The sequence below is a fragment of the Rhinopithecus bieti genome, unplaced genomic scaffold (assembly GCF_001698545.2).
Source record: "Rhinopithecus bieti isolate Rb0 unplaced genomic scaffold, ASM169854v2 scaffold_9209, whole genome shotgun sequence".
Lineage (NCBI taxonomy): Eukaryota > Metazoa > Chordata > Mammalia > Primates > Cercopithecidae > Rhinopithecus > Rhinopithecus bieti.
The window spans coordinates 105,619-128,314 of NW_016805989.1; the positions used below are offsets into that span (position 1 = coordinate 105,619).

Sequence of the window (22,696 nt, forward strand, 5' to 3'; positions counted from 1 at the left end):
CCCCTTTGGGGCCTTGTGGTTCCTGGCGTCTCCAAGCTTCTGGGCACCACTGTGTTCCCCAGTGCCAGCCATTGAAGCTGCTTGTGGAGAGCCTGGTCCAGCCACAGCCTCACAGTGAGCTGGCACCCATGCTGGCACCTGGAACTGCCCACCCCACTGCAGCAGCTGGTGTGCCTGACTGTGCACAGTGGCTGAACCCAATGCTCGCCTGCTCACATAACCCTCGCTACTCTGCTCCAGTCTCTTCAGAGGCATGGGATCCAGCCTGGTAGCATGAGCTGAGTGCAGCCTGCCAGGATGAGTGCACCCAGTGGGTTCGAGCAAAACTTGGACAAAGGCACCACCAGTCAGTGGTTTCTGGCCAGAAAAGCAACACCCTCAATGATCTTGTAACACTATGTCATAGTGTTCTATGCAGATTAAATGAGTTAGTTCATTTGAAAAACTTGGAGCAGTGCTTGGCACACAGGAAGCACTATTTAAGTGTTTGCCATTATTATCATCAAATACTGCATGAAAAACCCTGAGATAGATTTTATATGCATCTGATAGAAGAAAAACAGAGGCTGAAAAGATTAAAAGGTTCTGCTCAAAATGATACAGCACTAAACTCTGGGAGTCTGGTTTTCTTATTTCTAAGCCAAAGCTATATCCACTACAGCACGTTTCCTCAAAATGTAGGCAGACAGGTGACACTAGAAGCTGTACCCTGCAGGCCCTGGCATTTTAAATGTTTGTCATACATCTATTTTAAATGTTTAATTAATTAATTAATTTTGGGACAGGGTATTGCTCTGTTGTCCAGGCTGGAGTGCAGTGGTATGATTATAGTTCACTGCAGCCTCAAGTGATCCTCCCACTTTGACCTCTTGAGTAGCTGAGACAACAGCCACACGTCACCATATGTCCAGCTGATTTTTTTTCATTTATCTTTTGCAGAGATGGGGGTCTTTCTATGTTGCCCAGACTGGTCTTGAACTCCTCCTGGCCCCAAGCAATCCTCCTGCCCTGGCCTTCCAAAGTGCTGGGATTATAGGTATGAGCCATGGCACCTGGCCAGGCCCTGGCATTTTAAAAGTTAAGCATTCTGCTGACTGGCAGCTCTGGGTTGGGAAAGTCGGAATGAGGTGATGGATAGAAGGGATGTCTGAAAGCATTCTCTTGGTTTCTGATTGATTTCTTGCCTAAGTCTTCATCTCGAACCTACCCAGGTGCTGGCCTTGGCTTCTGAGCATAAAATTGCATCTTGCCACTTCCGAGGCACAAAGCAAGCCTGAAATCTGGCCTCTGCTGGACCCCCTGTGTAGCCCAGACCCTGCAGGCACATATGTGGTTGGATAAACCCTCAGCTCCCCAGTGTTGTCCCCCATGGGGATCTGCCTGGAACAAGGTTCCATCCAAAGGCACCAGAGTCATTAAACAGCCATTCAAGTGGAATAAAAACCATCAGGAGCCCTGGCAGCTGGCCTGGTCTTCAAAGGCTGTCATTGTAACCCATAATGGATGTGTACGATCCAGCCAAGTTCTACCACCTGGTGGATGTTGGCAGACTCAAGGAGCTCTCAGGAGGAAAAGTTGAGGTCAGAGTGCTAATGGGGGCTCTGCCAAGAGAACCCCAGGGTGACAGGTCAGATCTGTGCTTCCATCTCCTGACTGCCTGGCTAGAGTTCTGGCCTCTGCCCACATCCAGGTTCAACACCACAATCAACGAAGCCCTTGCTTTACGCCAAGCACTGCACTGAGCCCATTTACACATCATTTCCTTTTGTTCCCACAATAACCTGTGAGGTGGGAACTGAGATCTACAGACAAGAAATCCTGACTTAGAAGAGATAAGTAACTTGGCCAAGATAGGGAATGGTCCTTTACATCAGCGCATTCTGCTGATCCTACCTCCAACATTATAGTCCAGTGAATGACTTCTCTGAAATCCTTCTTCCACCTCTCCAGTCCAAGCCGCCATCAACCCAGTGATCTTTCAGATGATTCTCCTCTCAACAGCTGGAAGGATATTTTTCAAACATCTAAGCCACATCACTTACTGGTCAACATCCTCCAAAGATATCTCAATGCACTTAGAAAAAACCACCAACTTCTTATCCTACAGGCTGTACTTGATCTGCTCCCTGATAATTCCCCCAACCCTGCTCTGGCCATATTGGGGTGACACGGGAGAACAGAGGAAGGGTCTCCTAGCTATTCAAAGTAATGCAGGGCAGGTGTGCTCCAAAGTAGGGCTTAGTCCACAAGGGTTCCTGGCTTTGCCTGGGAAAGAATTCAAGGGTGAGCTGGTGGTAGGGTAGAAGAAAACAGCTTTATTGAAGCAGCAGTGTGACAGCCCTGTGACTGCTCCTGCAGAGCAGGGATACCCCATAGGCAGTGTGCTGAGTAGCAGCTCATGGCAGTTTTGTAATCATATTTATACCTACTTTTAATTACATGTAGATTAAAGGGTGGGTTATGCAGACATTTCTAGGAAAAGGGTGGTAACTGTTGGGTTGTCGGGTCATTGCCATGGAAAGGGGTGGTAACTCCCAGGTGTTGCCATTGCAATGGTAAACTGACATGACACACTGGTGGGCACATCTTATAGAAAGCTGTTTTCCCCCATCCCTGTATTAGCTAGCCCTCAATTTGGTCCAGTGTCCAAGTCCCACACCTTCTGACTCAAAAGTGTGGGTCTCAGACCAGCACAGGTGTCACCTGGAACTTATTAGAATACAGATGCTCAGGTGCTTCCCCAGGCTAATGGAATCAGAAACTGCATTTTAACAAGACCCCCAGTTGATTCACAGGAACATCAATGTTGTGGTTAAGAGTGAGTGAAAAGGGCTTTGGAACCAAGCAGCTTTAAGTTGGAAGCTCAGCTCAACCACTCACCAGCTGGATGACTTTGCACAGGTTACTAGTTACTACCTAAACAGTGAAAAGTAATCTTACCAAAAAGGAGTCCTAGCCTTTGCCTTTGGCTCCTGGGGGTGATCTCTAGGTCCCTGGAATGTTCTGCCTAACAATAGTATCTTTGTTTGCCTGGAGACTTTGACTCTTGGCTAGCCTAGCAATGTGATTTATGATGGGGGCTCTAGGATCACAAATAGTATCAATTCAGACTTCTGGAGAAACTGATCATGAAAGGTATTACCCAGACCTCTGGGAGGGGATAGAGACTGAAGATCAGCCACCTGAGCAGTATGTGATTGAGGCTCAGTAAAAACTCTGGATGCCAAAGGTGTGGCAAGCTTCCCTGGCTGGCTATCCTGTGTGCATTGTCACACACCATGACTGAGTAGATGTAACACTATCTGTGACTCACAAGGCAGACAGATGACTACAGTCTCAGAGTTTGACCCCTCCTGGACTCTGCCCTATGCATCTCTTCCCTTGGATGATTTTAATTTGCACCCTTTTGCTGTAATAAAACTGTAGTCATAAGTAGCACTTTCTTGAGTTCTAGTAGTCTTTCTAGCAAATTATTGAACCTGAGGGAGGTCATACGGGCCCTGAAATTGTAACCAACTGGTCTGAAGGGAGGTGGTCCTAGAGACCTCAGAACTTACAGCTGGTATCTGAAGTGAGGGCAGTTTTGGGTGAACTGTTCTCTCACTCCGCAGTTGGCTATACTCATTGCACTTCCCGTCTCCTAAGCTTCGAATTTCCCCAACTGCAAAATGATCATAAAATAGATCATAGCTTATACGTTTGTTTAAAGATTAAATGAGAAAATCAGGCAGTTCATGATAAATAAATAGAAGTATTACTGTCCCCATTGTTCAAACAAGAAAACCAAAGTTCAGCGTGGTAAGGGAACTTGCCCACAATCACACAGAAGCCAGCTTTGGCTGACTTTGAACATGGTGCCACACAGCTTCCTCATGACTTGCTAATGTTTTCTGAGAAGGGAAGAACAAGAGGGGTTTGGTTGAGCCAGGAGCCCAGCAATCTGGTAAGGAACTCAGGGGCTGTCTGGGGTGAGTTGCCTGCCTCCATGTCAATGTTCCCCACTGTTTTTTCTTCTGTCCTTCTAGGATTCATGTGACATAAATGTTCCGGAATTCATGTGACATGAACTAATGTTTAATAACTTTTTGATATTTCTCCATAGATCTTCCCACCCTCTTCTTTCCCCAATTTTTTCACTCTCTGTTGCATAATATCTCTGGATCTGTCTTTGAGCCCACTAAGACCTTCCTCTGTCACCTCCATTCTGCTATTGAGTCCATTCAGCAAATATTTTGTTTCAGTGATTGTACTTTTTCAGTTCTAAAATTTCCACATAATTCTAATATCTTCTATTTCTCTGTTGATCTGCTGACATTTTCTACCTTATCATTCTTTTCAAGAGGGTTCACCCTTACTTCTTGGAGCATGGTTATAACAGCTGCTTCAAAATCTTCATCTGATAATTCCAATATCTGGGCCATCTTGTGGTTGGCATCTGTTGATTACACTTTCTCTAAGAATTTGCCAGATTTTACTAATTCTTCATAAATCAAGTCATTTTGGGTTGTATCCTGGACATTTTTAATATTATGAGACTCTAGGTCTTGCTTAAATCCTATTGAATATGTTGACTTTTATTTTCTTGACTATGTCTTTTAAGAGCAAAGGTTTTCAATCTTGATGAAGTCCATTTATCACTTTTCACTCATTGCAAAATAATAATAATCCACACACTGGATTTTGGAAGGCAGTGACCAATATAGAACTGCTTTGCCTATGCCAACCGTAAAATAAAGACTAAAGTCAAATCTGAGATTATTACATAATTAAAAATCAAGATGCTTTTTAAAGGTAAAGAGGGATGATAAAACATGTCACCTCGTGGTTGTTCAGAACTTAACAGTTTTCAAAGCTTACTTATGTCAAGGCTGGGGCGATAACCACAGGCTGCTGGGCTGAGCTCTTAAATACCTCCAAAGCGCCAGGTTTTCAACTCTTTCACAGACTGCAATGATTAAAACAGCAGATGGATGGGTTCACAGGCTGATTTGCCTTTAATTCCCATAATAAGAATGATTGCTACATTTTACACAAAAGTAAGCCGGAGCTCAGAGAGGCAGTGTCACTTGCTTGAGGCCACACAGCTGATTTATCATGGGGCCAAGATTCAAACTCAAGTCTGTGTAATTCCAGGTCCTGCTCTTCTATGGCAGGGTCCGTCAATTATCATCATCATCATCAATCATATTTGGCATTTATTGAGCACTAACTGTGCAAGGTACTTTCTAAAGCTTTTTATATAAAATAGTGAGATTTTCAGCATTGGAGGAAAGGTAAAAATAAATATATAAAATAAAAATTGAGATTGGAAGCTCATAACAGAGGAGAAACCTGAGATCCATCAAAAGAATAGTTTCCCCAATGTCCACACATTTGCGAGGTGGTAATGGTGAATTTCTTCCTTTCTGTCTGTCTTTTCTTTCTTTCTTTCTTTCTTTCTTTCTTTCTTTCTTTCTTTCTTTCTTTCTTTCTTTCTTTCTCTTTCTTTCTTTCCTTCTTTCTCTTTCTTTCTTTCTTTCCTTCTTTCTTCTCTCTTCTCTTCTCTTCTCTTCTTTCTGTTTCTCTTTCTGTTTCTCTTTCTGTTTCTCTTTCTCTTTCTCTTTCTCTTTCTCTTTCTCTTTCTCTTTCTCTTTCTCTTTCTCTTTCTCTCTCTCTCTCTCTCTCTCTCTCTCTCTCTCTCTCTCTCTCTTTCTTTCTTTTTTTGAGACAGGGTCCCACACTGTCCCTCAGGCTGGAGTTCAGTGGCGTGATCATAGTTTACTGCAGACTTGAATTCCTGGGTTCAAGTGATTCTCCCAACTCAGCTTCCTGAGTAGCTGGGACTACAGGCAAGCACCACTATGCCTGGGTAATTTTTTTAATTTTTTGTGGAGATAAGGTCTCACTATGTTGCCTAGGCTAGTCTTGAACTCCTGGCTTCAAGCAATCCTCCTGCCTAGGCCTCCCATATTGCTGGGATTACAGGTATGAAGTGTGAACCACTGTGACTGACCAAAAGGTGAAATTTGAACCAAACTGTAGCTCACTCCAATCCATAGTCTGAATAGCCATGCAACCCTCTCTCTAGGAAGCAGTGTTGAGCCTGGTGCTCACTAAGTCAGGCTAGAAGGGGAAAAGACAGAGGCTGCTGCATGGCTGCAGGGAGAAGGTATGTCATGGGTGGGCTGTGGCCAGGGTAGGGCTGTAGGAAAGCATCTGTGCCCTGGAACAAGCCCACTCATCTCTCCATCTCAAGGAAATTTCAGGCTCTCCCAGAATGCTCTGCCCCTCAATTCCTTCCTCTTCTCTTCTCTGCTGGAGACCCTCTGCCTCTCCACTATCCTGCTTCCCAAACTCCAACACCTTTTATTTTTAACTTAATTTTACTTTTTGAGACAGAGTGTCACTCTGTTGCCCACGTTGGAGTGCAGTGGCATGATCCTAGCTCACTGCAGCCTTGACCTCCTGGACTCAAGTGATCCTCCCACCTCAGCCTCCTGAATAGCTGGGATGACAGGCATGCACCACCATGCCCAGCTAATTTTTAGTTTTTTTTTTTCTTTTTTGTAGAAATGGGATCCTGCTATGTGTCCAGGCTGGTCTTGAACTCTTGTACTCAAGTGATCCTACTGCCTCAGCCTCCCAAAGTACTGGGATTATACATGTAAGTCACCGTGCCTGGCCTCCAACAGCTTTAAAGAACACCCTCCAGTGCCCATTTGACCTGGGGTCTTTCCAAACAAGAGGCTGGCACGCTGCCCTCCAGCCCTCCCATCCATTCCCCGCCGCGCCTCCCCACCCATCTCATCTCACCAGCAGATTCAGTTACCCGATTTGATGCCACAGCTGCAGAAAGCCAAGCAATTATGGAACACAGACCAGGTGCCTTGGCACTCGCTCTCACAGAGGGGCCTGGGAGGCCTCCAGACAGACAGCAGGGTGGGAGGGAAGCGGAACAGTAGAGGCAAAGATTGGCCAACCCAGCCTGCACAAGAGAGCCACTTGGGAGCTTTGAAGAATACAGATGCCTTCCAAAACCCCAAAAAACCCAGACGCCTGGGCTGATTCCGTTTATCTGTTCTAGGAACTGGGCATCTGAATTTTTTTAAAGTCCCTGAGTAATACTAATGTACAGACAGGGTTAGGGAGTCAGATGATGTGCAGGGATAGGGACCAGTGCTAGAGAGTTTGTTTGTTTGTTTGTTTGTTTGTTTGTTTGTTTATTTATTTTGAGACAGGGACTGGCTCTGTCACCTAGACTGGAATGCAGTGCCACAATCTTGGCTCACTGCAACCTCCACCTCCCAGGCTCAAGCGATCCTCCCACCTAAGCCTCCCGAGTAGCTGGAACTGCAGGCATGCACCACCGCACCCAGCCAATTTTTGTATTTTTAGTAGAGATGGGGTTTTGCCATGCTGCCCAGGCTGGTCTCAAACTCCTGGACTCAAACGATCCGCGCCCTTTAGCCTGTCAAATTGCTGGGATTAGAGGTGTGAGTCACTGCACGGGGCCAAGGGTTTAATTCTTATTAATGCACTGGCACAATCAATCATCATTCACCCTGATGCCCTTCCCGGGTCTGTTTGTTTCCCAAAATGTGGTCTGCAGCCCCACAGCGTCGGCATCACCTGGGAACTGTTAGAAATGCAGAATTCCAGGCCCACCTCGGCCTCCTGTTACCAAGTTGGAATTTGCATTTTAACCAATCCCTGGGCAATGCAGATGCATGTGAAAATAGAGACACCACATTCTCTAGTCTTAGCTAGAGACACCAAGGGTTGGCAAAAATTGAGGCATGTCTGTCTTTGCCTTGTTTCTTTTCTGTGTGTTCCATAGCTGTCCTGCACTGCTTATTATTGGTGAGACCTCTCTAAGCCTATGCCCTAGTCCATTCCTGCAGCAGGCAGCAGGGTGTGGGGGTCTTTCATGCCAACCCCTGGCAGTTTTAGCTCCCAGGTTGAAATGTGACGTCAGCCTCAATTTCTCTTCTGGGGCTGGAGCCCGGTCAACCTCTCTGCATCCCCTGCAATCCTGTCTGCTGATTAATACCTCCTCGTCCTTCAGCTCCCAGCTCACGTGTCAGCTCCTCTCACTTCACAGACTGGGTCAGACACTCTGAAATGTGCCCTGCATCTCTCCTTCAGAGCCCTTAGACCAATTTACAATTCAATCGTTATTGGTGTGGCATTCAATTAATGTCCGTCTGCCTCTACTAGAATTAAACTCCATGAGAACACAGGCCGTGAATGTCTGGTTCTCTGTGGAATACATAACATCTAGCACGGTGCCAGGTACATAGTAGGTGCTCCAAAAATTTAATCAGTAAGGACAGACACATGGTCAACTCCTACCCCAGGAAGCTGCTCCCACCCCCTCCCACCTCAGCCATAACAGGTGGCCAGAAAGAAGCAGTTCCTCCACCTGCCTTGCCCCAGGCTTTGGGAACGCTTCCTAAGCCGAGGGTCTCTTGACCAAGTTTGCCAAGGGAACAAGAGTGTTTTTGTCTTTTTTTTTTCTTTTGAGATGGAGTTTCACTCTTGTCACCCAGGCTGGAGTGCTATGGCACGATCTTAGGTTCCCGAGTAGCTGGGATAGCAGGCACCCGCCACCATACACAGCTAATTTTTGTATTTTTAGTAGAAACAGGGTTACACCATGTTGGCCAGGTTAGTCTTGAACTTCTGACCTCAGATGAGTCACCCGCCTTGGCCTACCACAGTGTTGGGATTATAGGTGTGAGCCACTCTGCCCAGCATACAGAGGGTTTTGAGTGCCTTTCAGAAGGACAGGAAACCCTGACCACTTAGGGGAAACTAAGGAAGGGAGAAGGCTAGAGGCTCAACATATGACATTTGGTTCCTTCAAATTTAGGGATTTCTCCAAAACTTTACCTCCAGAAGACAGAGGGCCTTTCTCTAACATTGAGAGGGAAGACAATACCCTACCCAGGTAATTCTGCAAAATAATTGTTTCCTTCCCTCTTTGGGTTTTCCACAGAATCTCAGACTCTATGTAGACAGGTAGATAAACTATACTATTTATGTATGTATATATATGTAGCCTTTCTTCAGATAAGCTCAAGGTAGCATCTAGTTGCATAACTTGGATGTCTTTCAAGCAATAATAATCTCATCTCATATTTAAAGAGGACTTTCTCTGAGCCAAGTATTGCTCTAAGCCTTTATGTCTATTCACCCATTTGGACTTTGCAACAATTCACCATTATCCCCATTTTACAGGTGAGGAAGCTAAGGCAAAGAGAGGCCAAGCAGAGTGCCAAGATTACACAGCAAGTAAGTCAAGAACATGTACCCAAGCTAAGGGTCTGGTTCCTAACTATTATGCCTAACTATTCCCTCAAAGTGGCAATGAAAGAACATTCTTTTCTCAGGGAAAAGAACAGTATGCCAGGTTCCAGCATCAGCATCCAGGTACTTCTCTGAATTGCTTAGGATCTCCTGGGCTCAAGCTTCATTTATTTATTTTTTCTTTCCTTCTAATTATAGCAAAATACATGTAACATAAAAGTAACCATTTTTAGATACACAGGTCAGTGGCATTAAGTGTATTCACAGTGTTGTGTAATCATCACAACTGTCCGTCCCCAGAATTTTTTTTTTTTTTTTTGAGACAGAGTTTCACTCTTGTCGCCCACGTTGAAGTGCAATGGCATGATCTCGGCTCACTGCAACCTCCTCCTCCCAGGTTCAAGTGATTCTCCTGCCTCAGCCTCTTGAGTAGCTGGAATTGCAGGTGCCCACCTAATACACCTGGCTAATTTGTGTATTTTTAGTAGAGATGGGGTTTCACCATATTGGCCAGGCTGATCTCAAACTCCCGAACTCAGGTGATCCACCCGCTTTGGCCTCCCAAAGTTTTGGGATTACAGGCGTGAGCCACTGTGCCTGACCTCCAAAACCTTTTTTTTAACTTGCCCAACTGAAAGTCTTCATCAATTAAATAATAGCTCTCTATCCTCTCCTTCCCCCAGCTCCTGATAATCTCTATTCTACTTTCTGTCTATGAATTTGACTACTCTAGATATTTCACGGAAGTGGAATGATACAGTATTTGTCCTCTTCTATCTGGCTTGTTTCACTTAGCATAATTTCTTCCAGGTTCATCCATGTTGTAGCGTGAGTCAGAATTTCCTTCCTATTTAAGGCTGAGTAATATTCCATTGTATGTATGCACTGCTTTATTTATTTTTTTTTTTGAGACGGAGTCTTGCTCTGTCGCCCAGGCTGGAGTGCAGTGGCCGGATCTCGGCTCACTGCAAGCTCCACCTCCTGGGTTCACGCCATTCTCCTGCCTCAGCCTCCTGAGTAGCTGGGACTACAGGCACCCGCTACCGCGCCCGGCTAATTTTTTTGTATTTTTAGTAGAGATGGGGTTTCACCGTGTTAGCCAGGATGGTCTCGATCTCCTGACCTCGTGATCCGCCCGCCTCTGCCTCCCAAAGTACTGGGATTACAGGCGTGAGCCACTGCGCCCGGCTAGCACTGCTTTGTTTACCCATTTATCTGTCGATGAATGTTCAGGTTGCTTCCACCTGTTAGTGGTTGTAAATAAGGCTGCTATGAACGTAGGTGTACAAATAACAGATTGAGTCCCTGCTTTCAATTCTTTTGGGTTTATAGCTACAAGTGCAATTGCTAGATCACATGGTCATTCTATTTTTAACTTTTTGAAGATTTGCCATCAAGCTGCATTTCTTTTCTCTGTCTTTCTGATGTGGTTTGCATCTGTGTCTCCACCCAAATCTCATGTCAAATTGTAAACCCTAGTGTTGGAGGTGGGGCCTGGTGGGAGGTGATGGATCATAAGGGTGGATTCCTCATGAATGGTTTAGCATCGTCTCCCTTGGTACTATATAGTGAGTGAGTTCTCCTGAGATCTGCTGGTTTAAAAGTGTGTGGCACCTTCCCCTTCACTCTCTTCCTCCTGCTCTGGCCATGTAAGGTGCACGCTCCCTCTTTGCCTTCCTCCATGACAGTATGTTTCCTGAGGCCTCCTGGGAAGCCAAGCAGATGCCACTCTCATGCTTCCTGTACAGCCTGAGGAACCAGAAGCCAATTAAACTCTTTTCTTTATAAATTACCCAGTCTCAGTTATTTCATTGTAACAATGCGAGAACGGACCAATATACTTTCTTTCCTTCTTTTTCCCAACATCCAGTAAAAACTCAATCACTTCAGTGGCCAGCTCCACTTTACTTTGGTTCAGTAAACCTTCCTGAATTTCCTGGAAGCCCTCCGGGCTGTGTGTTGCTATCTTGGGAGGTGAAAAGCAATTTTACCCCTCTTTTCGTTTTTTATTTTTAAACCTCAGCTGCAGAAACCACCTGATTGAAAATTGCAGACGAATCCTCATCCCACACAGGAAAACAAGTGTTCAGAAAGTCCAGCTTACCAGCTAATTACAGGCTTTTACCAGTGATTCATGGCAAATGCTAAATTGCAGATTAACCTTACTTTTCTTATGAAGTGTTTGGAAACATGGTAATAGGCTGGGTTTTGGATCCTCGTCCTAGAGGTGACAGCTCTTTTCCTCAGTGGACAAATAAAGCGGGTTAGAACCTTATGAATTTGAGTTCAGGAGAACTGTAGCTTTGCTGAGATACATACCAACTTAAGACACATTTCTCATATTATTCCAGCCAGTACCCTTTATGTAAAATGCCACCCTAGCTGGGATTTCCACTCACAGCTGTGGTTCGGAACAATGAATGAGCCATAGAAATATCTGGGGTACTTTTAAAAAATAGCTACTTATAGATGCTCAGTGCCTCAGCCTAGTCCAGTTGCTTTAGAGTCTCTGCGGGATACAGTGCAGTCACTGGTAGCATTTTAAAGCTCCCAGGTAATTCTAAGGTAGAGCCAGGGTTGAGAATCCCTGATTTAAGGGTCGGGCAGGCAATTCTTCCTCCTCCAGAAAGAATATTTTCAATGAGCTTTTTAACCAGAGGAACATGAACTTCCAAGCCAGGGGCCCAAAACTTACAGGAGAGAAGCGGGTCTTCTGTGAATGGAGAGTACAAGACTCACCTGATGGCCTCAGCTGACCACTGCCCCAGCTGACGGTTGCCACCTGAAGTGCTGTGGGTTGAATAAAAGATGTATGGGGGGGTGTGGTGTGACGACCCTTCTAGTTTGAGCCTTATGAGGTAACCATATGGGATTCAAGGAATTCAGAAAAACCTCTGCAACTATATGCAAAATTTTCCATACTTCCATGTATTTTACTGGAGTTCTAATCACAATCCCTAAAGCTCTGTCATACCCCCCACCTCCAGAATAAATAATCTCACCTTTATCATACTACATCATGCAACAGTATCTAATGCAGTTATTAAAAATAAAAAGTCAAATCCATTTGTATTCATATTGATCTGAAGGCAATGAACACATTCATTGTTAATTACACCGAAGCAAGCGTCAACGTGGTATCCATGGAATGTCCTGGTAACCTCCGCCAGGGCAAGGATCAGGTCTGTTTTGTTCACTGCTCTATTCCCAGAACTTGGAAGCACTGCCTGGCACAGAAGGTGTTTAATACACACTTGTTGAATTCATGAATAATGTTTTAAAGGAACAGAACCCTCTGTATGTGGATATTATTGTGTGAACAAGGAAAAAAGTGTGGAATGATACACGGCAGAACATTAAAGGCTTGACTTCAGGGAGAAGGAATTGGAAAGGGGAAGGCATTAAAGAAAGACATCAGGCTGGGTGTGGTGGCTCATGCCTGTAATCCCAGCACTTTGGGAGGCCGAGGTGGGTGGATTGCTTGAGGTCAGGAGTTTGAGACTGGTCTGGCCAACACGGTAAAACCCTGTCTCTACAAAAAATATTAAAAATGTTTCCGGGCATGGTGGCGTGCACGTATAATCCCAAGTACTGAGGAGGCTGAGGCATGAGAATTGCTTGAGCCTGGGAGGCGGAGGTTGCAGTGAGCCAAGATCACACCACTGCACTCCAGCCTGGGAGATAGAATGAGACTGTCTCAAAAAAAAAAAAAAAAAAAAAAAAAAAAAATGGGAAGGATTCCACAGCAAGAAAACACTCTGAAATAAACAAAACTGCATGAGAGAGTGAGAAGGTGGTGGCTGCCCCATGGGTGTGGGAGAAAAAAGGAAAACATTAAACTTTCCCTTTAATAATAGTTAACAGTTCTAGAGTGCTTACTATGGGCGGCACAGTGCTCAGCACCGTATGTTTATTGATCGCACTGAATTATGTGCATTCTATCTTGAATGCACACAACAATCCTGTGAAGTATCCTGTATTGTTATCCCCATTTTACAGCTGAGAAGACCTAAGCCCACAGATCTTGCTCAGGGCCACCAAAGTAGGTGAGTGGTAAAGCCAGGACCCAGACACCAGCTCCCCAGCACAGGCACATAACCCCTGTTCTCCTCTGATTCTCTGTCCTTACACATCTTTTTCATGGTGTCACTCATTATAACACGTGTGTGGTACATTTATCATAAAATGTTAAGTAAAATATGAAGTGTCAGGGCTTTCCATGTGGGCTCTCAGTTTCCCCTGGGGTTCTCTCCTCAACTAAGCTAACAATAGGAGGTCCCTTATTCTCAGCAGGCACTTGGGAAAGGAGGCTTCATTTTTTATCTCTGTCTTGGTTTAATACACAGTAGTTCCCATTGCCTGCCTGTGCAGCATTTAAGGAGTCAGAGGTGACTGTCTTCTGTGTTGGCCTGAAACCTAGGAGAGAGTGAGGCTCTTGCCTATTTGTAACTCCATCTGGACAGCAGCCATCACAGACTGCATTAGAAAGGATCATTATATCTGCATAGGGCAGGCATCCCCTGATTCAATACAGACTCTATGGGTGACAGGCCTTGAGAAAGCCCAGAACCAACCTGCTTCGGAGGGATCTCAGAGGACAGACATTTGCAACCTTGGAGAGAAGGAGCAACAAGTTTATATAGGGGAAATCTTGCATGCAAGGATTTTTCAGCCATGAATTGGTTTCTTGGGAGACCTGGAGCCCAGAGTTCTAGACAAGATCTAAATAGAGGAGAGTTTGCAGTTACCCTGGAGAAAGATGTCTTGAAGGATGATGTCAGATCACCAATGCTAGCCCTACCTGGGTTCTTGAGGAAATATAGATCCCTTGGTATGTGGAGCTGGCAAGACCAGAGCTTGAATTCTGATTCTATCAGCTTGAGACTTTGTGTAGGTTGCTTAGGTTTTAAGCCTCAGTCCCTAGATCTGTAAGTTGAGGATGAAGACACCAACTTGACAGGGTGGGTTATGGTGAATATTAGCAATTATAAAGGGAAGTACATACTGTAATTAGAACACAAGAAATAATAACCATTACTCCTACTAACTCTATTCCTGTTGTGGTGAGTAGCTTCTAAGATGACTCCCAGTGGTTCCCACCTCCCATTCTTTATACCTTGTGTAATCCCTTCCTCCCGAGTGTGGGCTGGACCTATTCTAGTGAGTAGAATATAATGAAAGTAATAGGATGTCATTTCCAGTATTAGATTACAAAAAAGACTCTTCCTTACGATTCGTGTTCCCTCACTTGACCACTCTGATGAAAGCCATGTTGTGAGTTGTCCTATGGGGAAGCCCATGTGGCAAGGAATTGAGGAAGGTCACTGGCCAACAGCCAGGAAGGGACTGAGGTCCCCAGTTCAACAGCCTGCAGGGAACTAAATCCTGCTGAAAACTGCGAATGACCTTGAAAAGAGATCCTCCCCCAGTTGAATCTTCAGATGAGACTGCAGCCCCAGTCAATACCTTGACTGCAGCCTTGTCAGAGGTTTCAGACAGAACTATACAGCAAAGCTTTGTATACCTGGATTTCTGACCCACGGGGACTATGAGATATAAATGTTTATTGTTTTAAGCTACTAAATTTTGGGGTGATTTATTATGCAGCAATAAATAACTAATACACTCTGGAAATAATACATTAGATTACATCTTGGAAAAATGGACTAAATTCTACCAGTGACATATGAAGCCTCTGCTTAAATACTATACCCTTTGGGAAGACTTTCAAAATCCCTTTCCCTGAGTTAGGTGACCCTGTTTTCTCATATGCTTCTCTATTTGACTGCAGGGAACTTGAATCATCACCACCATCATCATCAAAACTAACACACAGTGAGTACTTATTATGTACCAAGTATATTCCAGAGTCATAAGTCATTTACTGTTCACAACAAACCTACGCCACAAGTACTATTATTGTTCACGTTTTGTAGATGAGGAAACTGAAGCTCAGAGGAGTTAAGTAACTTGCCAAAGACCTTAGTTATTATGTGACAGTCTGAGGAAATTTGGCTCGAGTACACATTTCTAACAATTATATTATAGGGCTCTATGAGTCCTGCCCCAGTTCATAGATGTTCAGTGGGTTCAACCCCAGGTAGTTGAACGCCAGACATTAAGTTCTTAAATGTAACTCCCTCTAGATGCCTTCTGTCTCTAGGACAGTCGGTTGAACGTGCCTCACCTGGAGTTCATCAGATGTTGGAGTGCTACCTACCTGTAAACACTAGGCTGGCATTTTCCAGTTCTTCTTGGGGAACTTTGAAGCTGAAGGATTCATTGTAGAAAGGATCAATTGTGCCTCTTAAGAAGGATGTCTTCTTGGTTTTCACAAGTTTGAGTCCATGCACCAGCTGGATTTTCACAAAGGGATCTGAAAATTAGACACAGCATCATAGAATGTTGGAGATCATGAAACCTAATCTGTCCAGTCATTCTGCCATTCAACCTCCCATCCATCTATCTTTTTATTCATCCATTCTTCTATCCATCCATCCATTCAACTTTTCATTCATCTCATAGTCCATCCATTCATCCACCTGTCTATCTATCCATCCATCCATCTTCCCATCCGTCAGTTCACTGATCCATTCATCATCTCACCATATTTTTATCTATCCATTTTCCATCCATCCGTTTTCTTATCTATTTGACAGCTCAAGCATCCATCCATCTATTATCCGTCCATTTTCCCATCTATCTGCTTATCTGCTTATCCCTTTCCCTCTTCCTTTAGTCATCTAATATTTGTTGAGCTCCTCCCACATGTTAGCATTGTGTTAGTTTTACCGATGAGAAAACTGAGGACTCAAGGTGAGAAATCAATTTTTAAAGATCTTGCTGGTGACACAGAATCAGACTCAGAGACTGCCTTGGATTTCTGCCTGTGGAAAACCATTATCATTTCAGTGAGCCCATAGCCCATATACAGGAGAATAGAGATGGCAGAATTATAACATTTTTAGATCATTTTATAGTTTACAAAGGGATTCATGTACATTATCTAATTTAATGTTTGTTTAAACAACAGATGAATACGGTTATTATGTCAATTTTTGAGATTGAGAAATTGAGGCATATTAAGTAAATTCCCCAAAGCCATATCATTTGCAAGCCAGATCATTTGACTCCTATAACCTTAATGATTTTATCATACTGACTCTCCCATTGTGGTGAGTCTGAAACTCTTCAGTCTTAATACCATTGCCTCCACTGGCCCTTTCTAAGCCTCTGTTTTTATGATGTGGCTTTTGAGAGTGCAAAGTGTCTTCTAGCTGTCACCTTATCACAAAAGTAATTTATTTTAGCTACTGCATTCAGAGAAGACAATAATTCCACCACTGAGCTGAACAGATCCCTGTGACTACAGCTGCTTTCACAGTAATATCCTTTGCTTTCATGGGAGAAGCAACATACAGATGGAATGGAATCTGTTCCGTTCCATTGAAAGTCATGTTTGAATGGATTTTGCTTTAATGTACACACTTTAAATACAAGTCTTTTCAGAGCTAGAATTCATAAAGATTTATGGCACACATGAAATGAGCTGGCAAAAACCTCAGAGTGTGTCCTCCACGCTCGTTGATTAGAATGGATAGTTTCTGCACACTATCGCCACCTGCAGGATGGCGTCTCCATTGCAGGAATAGCATTTGGAAAGGCCAAGTCACTTCTTGGGTTCAAAGAGGATTTAAGTTTCCAGTGGTTATCACGACTGGCCTCAGTCAACTCCCCAATTCCAATAGGGTTACTAAGATGGCATCTTTTACCTGCCTCATCCTGAGATGAGTAATGCTCATCTAGGATACAGAAAAAGAAAACTGGGTCCCCCACACAAACACAGATGCCCCATTAATAAAGTGAGAAGCGGGGAATCACACGGTACCTGAACCTTGGCTCACATCTGTCTGAAGAAGTTGCTTGGCTCGAATGACATCAACATTCAGTCTGCCAGCACTTGGGAGATAATTCAGTGACAGAAGCAGCTCCCCCAGCTCCACTTCATTCTGTAGAGAAAGGAAATGGTCAGGAAGTTGCCTTCTCCTTTTATTCCTTTTGCACCTACCATGCAAGAAATTGATTGCAGCAGCCCACAAACAGGTTGCTGTGGGCGCATCAGTTGACAGTGGGTGCCTCTGTGTGTGACTTCTTTTCATCTCTGCCTCCAATTATTGTGGTCCATCTATCTCTGAGTTTTTTCCACTCTTAGATCACTCAACAGCAACAACAATAACAACAAAAGCAGCAATAATAAAAAAAAGTTTCACTGCCATATACTATGCTAAGCGCTTTACATGTAACGACTAATGAGCCTGTGAGGTATTAGTATTAACTCTTTAACAGATGAGGAAACTGAGACTCACAGGGTTAAATAACATGTCCAAAGCCACGGCAAGAAAGTGGTAGAGCTGGTACTTAGACCCAGGGAGGCTGATTTGATTCCAGAGAATCTGACTGCTGTTACTCTGCTATCCAATAGGATACCTGGAGGTAGAATGCCCTGCAGGGTAACTATCTGAGTGAGAAATCTGTTCTTAACCTGGAATCCCCAATAGATCCCACGCTTCTAACCTCACCATAGCTACACTCAGCGCAGAGACATCCCTTGTTGAAGAGTACCCATCCCCTTAATAGTACCCTCTATCACACTGTGGAAAATTCCCATGAACACCTAAGTGCATGACTGCATACTGCCAAAAATACCTAGAAAGCAGGAGGCCTCCCACTTCTCTGTCCCTTTAAAAAAAAAAAAAAGTATTGTAGAAAATTTCAGCCATGTACAAAACAATAGACTAGCATAACAAATCTCCATCTATCCATCACAAAATTGTAACAATTACGGGCATTTTGCCAAATAGTGTTTCACCTATATCCTGACTTGTGAAATATTTTAGCTGAATATTTTAAACTAAGTCCTCGACATGGTGTCATTTTACCTGTATATCCTTCAGAATTATTCTTTAACTGATAAGGACATTAAGACAAGCATTTTAGTGTGGGAAATTTCCAGTCATATTTCAAAATCAGACAGAAGAGTATACCCCATCATCTTCATACCCAAACATCACTCAGCTTCAAAAATTCTCATCTCATAGTGAATCTCTCTTCACTTACACCTTCATTCAACTCCCCATATTCCTCTGAAGTAACTCCCAGTCATTATATTATTTGTAATATTTCAACATGTATCTTTAAAGGGTAAGATCTCTATCTATCTATCTATCTATCTATCTATCTATCTTTCTATCTGTCTATCAATCATCTATCTCATCTCTCTATAATCTAACCATCTATTATCGATCAATCATCTGTTTATCTACATCTATTATCTATCTTTATCTATCATCTATCTAGCCTTCATCTCTATCTTTTCTGATGTCAGTCATTTCAGCAAATTAATGCCAAATGCCTAGCACAATACCCAGCAGCTCTAGAACAATGCCTAGCACATAGTAGATACTCAATAAACATCTGCTGACAGGGTGAACAGTCAAACCAAAAGATTCCTGTACCGAGTGAGTTAGTCCCCAAACAAACAAGAAACAACCTCTCATGGTAACTCGGAGGCTGCTAACAAACAGCCTAAAGGTGTGTTTTGTTTGCCCCACATCACATTGTAACTTATAATTACTTGTTAATTATTACATAATTCAAGAATCAAGTTATTTCACATTTTTTTAAAAATCTGGATTTCTTGCCTTGCTTGAAAAACAGGAAAATCTGGTAACACTGGCATTCCCACCAGGCAAGAGACAAAGATTCTTTACTTGACCAAACTTTAGTCAGGCTCCTAAACCTCCTAGGCCCATCAGTGCACCACCTTGTCAAATCCAGTTTCTGCAAAGAACTCTGCTAAATCAGTTTGGTCAGGTTCCTCATTCTCTCTCTCTCTCTCACCACTTTTTTTTTTTTTTTTTGAGACAAGGTCTCACCCTGTCACCCAGGCTGGAGCAATGGCATGATCATAGCTCCCTGCAACCTCAAACTCCTGGGCCAAGGGATCCTACTACCTTAACATCCTGAATAGCTGGGATTACAGGCATGTGCCACTATACCTGGCTAATTTTTTTTTTTTTAAGAGGTGAGGTATTGCTGTGTTATCCAGGCTGGTCTTGAACTCCTGGCCCCAAGTGATCTTCCCAAATTGCTGGGATAACAGGTAGGAGCCATCGTGCCCAGACAGGTTCCTCATTCTCCATCATGCCCCAGGTAATGTCTGATCACCCTGGCCTGTCTCCAGCAAAAATCCTGCCAGGTTGATTTAGCCAGAGTTCCCCTGACTCCTCTGATGCTTCCTCTCAGTAATTTTTAAAAATCCCTGACCCCCAACTTTGCTCCATGGCTACGGATTCCCACTTGTCTGTGCTGCATTTGAGGCTGAGGCCCAGTCTCTCTCTATGACTGCAAAATCCCATTACTGTGGTCCCTATACATATCATGATGATCCTCAATAAAGTCTGCCTTGTCACTTTAAGAAGCATCATTGAGGGTTGGGCGCGGTGGCTCACGCCTGTAATCCCAACACGTTGGGAAGCCGAGGTGGATGGATCATCTGAGGTCAGGAGTTCGAGATCAACCTGGCCAACATGGTGAAATCCTATCTCTACTAAAAATACAAAAATTAGCCAGACGTGGTGGCATGCACCTGTGATCCCAGCTACTTGGGAGGCTGAGGCAGACCACTTGAACCCAGGAGGCAGAGGTTGCAGTGAGCCGAGATCGCACCACTGCACTCCAGCCTGGGTACCAGAGCGAGACTCCATCTCAAAAAAAATAAAATAAAATAAAAGAGAAGTGTCATTGAGTAATTTTCTTTAATCCAACATCTGGCCACAGAGCTGTGCAGTGCTCCTTTAGATGGGACCTGCCCCCTTCACATCATACCTCATCTGTCCGCTTCCTCCCCTTTAGATTCCTGCTGCCCTGCCCTGGGTATCCAAGTATGGAGATTTTCAAAATAGGAATGGTCAACTGAGTGTCTTGAGTAATAAAAGAAGTTCAAGCCCTTTTGCACTGTTGCTAGGGGTTTCCTGCTGCTTCTCAAGGACTTGGAAGATGCAGTGGCTTTAGGACATGACCCTGCTGACACATCTACTCTAGGATGAGCAATGCTGAGGATTCTGCAGGAGCCCAGGCCATCCAGGTCCTCCCAGACTTTGCTCCTCCCAGGTTCATAAGTCACAGTGACATTTCCTTTTATTTTAAAAGCAGTTTACTATGTACCAGGACTGGGGATACATCAGCGAGACCATGCCCTGACTTTACAGAGCATACACTCCTGTGGGGGAGATGGACAGTACATAGATTTTAAAAAATATATCAATGAGATGATTTCAGGTAATGCTAAGTATTAGGAAGAAAAATATAGCACGGTGAGAGAAAGGAAGAACCTTTCTTGGGTGATGGCAATTTGCTGCATCTTGATTGTGGTAGCACTTACATGTGCATTTGCCAAAAATCAACAAACAGTAAGTTCCATCTCAATAAAGTTGATTGAAAGGGGAGCATTTGAAGTAAGCAAATGTGGCAAAATATTGGCGACTTATGACATCTGGGAGATGGATACATGGGTGTTTTATTATTTTATGTGGGAAATATTCCCATTAAAAACATTTATTTTATGTGAAATAAACATGAAAAAGGAAAACGTGACAAATTAGGCAGAGTAAGAGAATGAATGGGGTTCACATGGAAGCTGCCCTTTCAGTCGGTGGATGGGGCAGGGTTTTTCTGAGAGGCGAGGTTTGAAGAGGAATGAGGGAGGAAAGAGGGATAGGGACTCCTGGGACAGAGAGAACAACAAGTGTAAGGGCCAGGATGGTGGGAGTCACTGACCGGTGTCGCACAGTCAGTGTGTTCAAAGGAACAAAGAGAAGGCCAGTGTGAGGAGAATGTAGCAAGAGATGGATTCTAGAGATGCTTACAGGAACGAAGGCAAGCTGCCCAGTGGTTGATCCCAGGGGCTCTGCCCAATCCTAGCCATCCTCACAGAATTGGAAGGAGGAGGTGAGGCCATCTTTTGGGCCCTCGATACGTAAGAGCACCTCAAGCCCCCTCTGCAACCTTCAAGTGTGGATAGAATTGTTCCTTCTCTCCCCTGGGGCCATTGATCTAACCTTCAACAAGGCACTTCCTGAAGTTATCCTTTTCTAAGAAGGCTGAGTGTTTTCATCTTAAGAAAGCAAAGCTCTTTTATTTCTTCTTCCCTTTGCGGATACAAGCTCGCTGTACTCTCTACCCATCCCATCCTCGATACATGGTGTGCACGTCAGGGCTTTCAGGTCATACTTTTCCGGGGAACCATTCCCATTGATCCAGCCACTCTTTCTGTCTGCCTTATCTGGGGAGTGATGAATTTGTAACAGTGTTGTCTGGAGTCAGGGGAGCAGTTGATAGAAAGTAAAAAAGAGGGCTAATTGTGCAATAGCAAAGGATTCATTGATTCATTTAACAAACGCTCATGTAACAGGTACTAGGTTCTAAGCACTTGGGGATGTCACAATCATGACCGTTACAGCAAACCTTTATGGAGAAATCACCATAGTCCAGGCACCATCCTAGGCACTAAAGCTGAATTGCATTTCTTTTCCTTAACAACTCCAGAGGCTTCCGTCTTGCAGATGAAAGAATTCAAGCTTAGTCCTTGAGCTGCATGACTTGCTCAAGATCATATATCATAAACAAAAAGAACAAGGTTCAAACTCAGCCCATGGTTAACTCTTACACAAGGTTTCTGGTGAGTAAGCAGCAATCCCAGACGTCAAGCAACTCACCGTCTACTGGCGGAGAACAAGGAAGATATAAAAACAAATCAAAATTCCAGGGACCGCCCATCCACTAGGATGGCTATAATAAACACACACACGCAAAACCATAACAAGTGTTGGCCAGGATGCAGTGAACAAGAACCCTGTATACTGCTGGCAGTAATGAAAACTAGTGCAGCTGCTTTGGTGAACAGGTTGGAGTATGACCGAGCAGTTCCATTCCTAGTTGTATACGTAAGAGAACAGGAAACACGTCCATGTGAAAACTTGTACGCTAATGTTCATAGCAGCACTATTCACAATAGCCAAAAGTGGAAGCAGCCTAAACGTCCATCAACAGATAGATAAACAAGATATCATCTACCTATGCAATGGCAGGTTATTCCTTCATAAAAACAATGAAGCATTGATACAAGGTAGACAAACCTCGAAAAAGTGAAAGAAGCCAGACACAAAAAATCACATATTGTACAATTCCATTGACAAAATATCCAGAATAGGTAAATCCATAGAGATAGAAAGTAGATGAGTGATTGCTAGGATCTGGGAGGAGGGGGAAATGTGGAGTGACTACTTAATGGATACAGGGTCTTCTTTGGGTGATGGGAGTGTTCTGGAATTAGACAGAGGTGATGGTT

At 43.9% G+C, this 22,696-nt stretch overlaps 1 protein-coding gene across 5 annotated transcripts in view; it reads right to left on the reverse strand.

The window, feature by feature from the left end:
- The window catches only part of SYT17 (synaptotagmin 17), a 103,677-nt gene that overhangs the window by 30,114 nt on the left and 50,867 nt on the right, over positions 1 to 22,696 (reverse strand). For 3 of the 5 annotated variants that reach the window (XM_017874391.1, XM_017874392.1, XM_017874390.1), the window contains exons 6-7: positions 17,177 to 17,297; positions 15,509 to 15,664 (exon numbers count right to left, since the gene is read on the reverse strand). In XM_017874391.1, the coding sequence (XP_017729880.1) occupies positions 15,509 to 15,664; positions 17,177 to 17,297 (277 nt within the window). Of the gene's footprint in view, positions 1 to 1,830; positions 2,002 to 15,508; positions 15,665 to 16,080; positions 16,176 to 17,176; positions 17,298 to 22,696 lie in introns of those variants that run through there. The other 2 variants (XM_017874393.1, XM_017874395.1) reach the window with 2 other exon arrangements.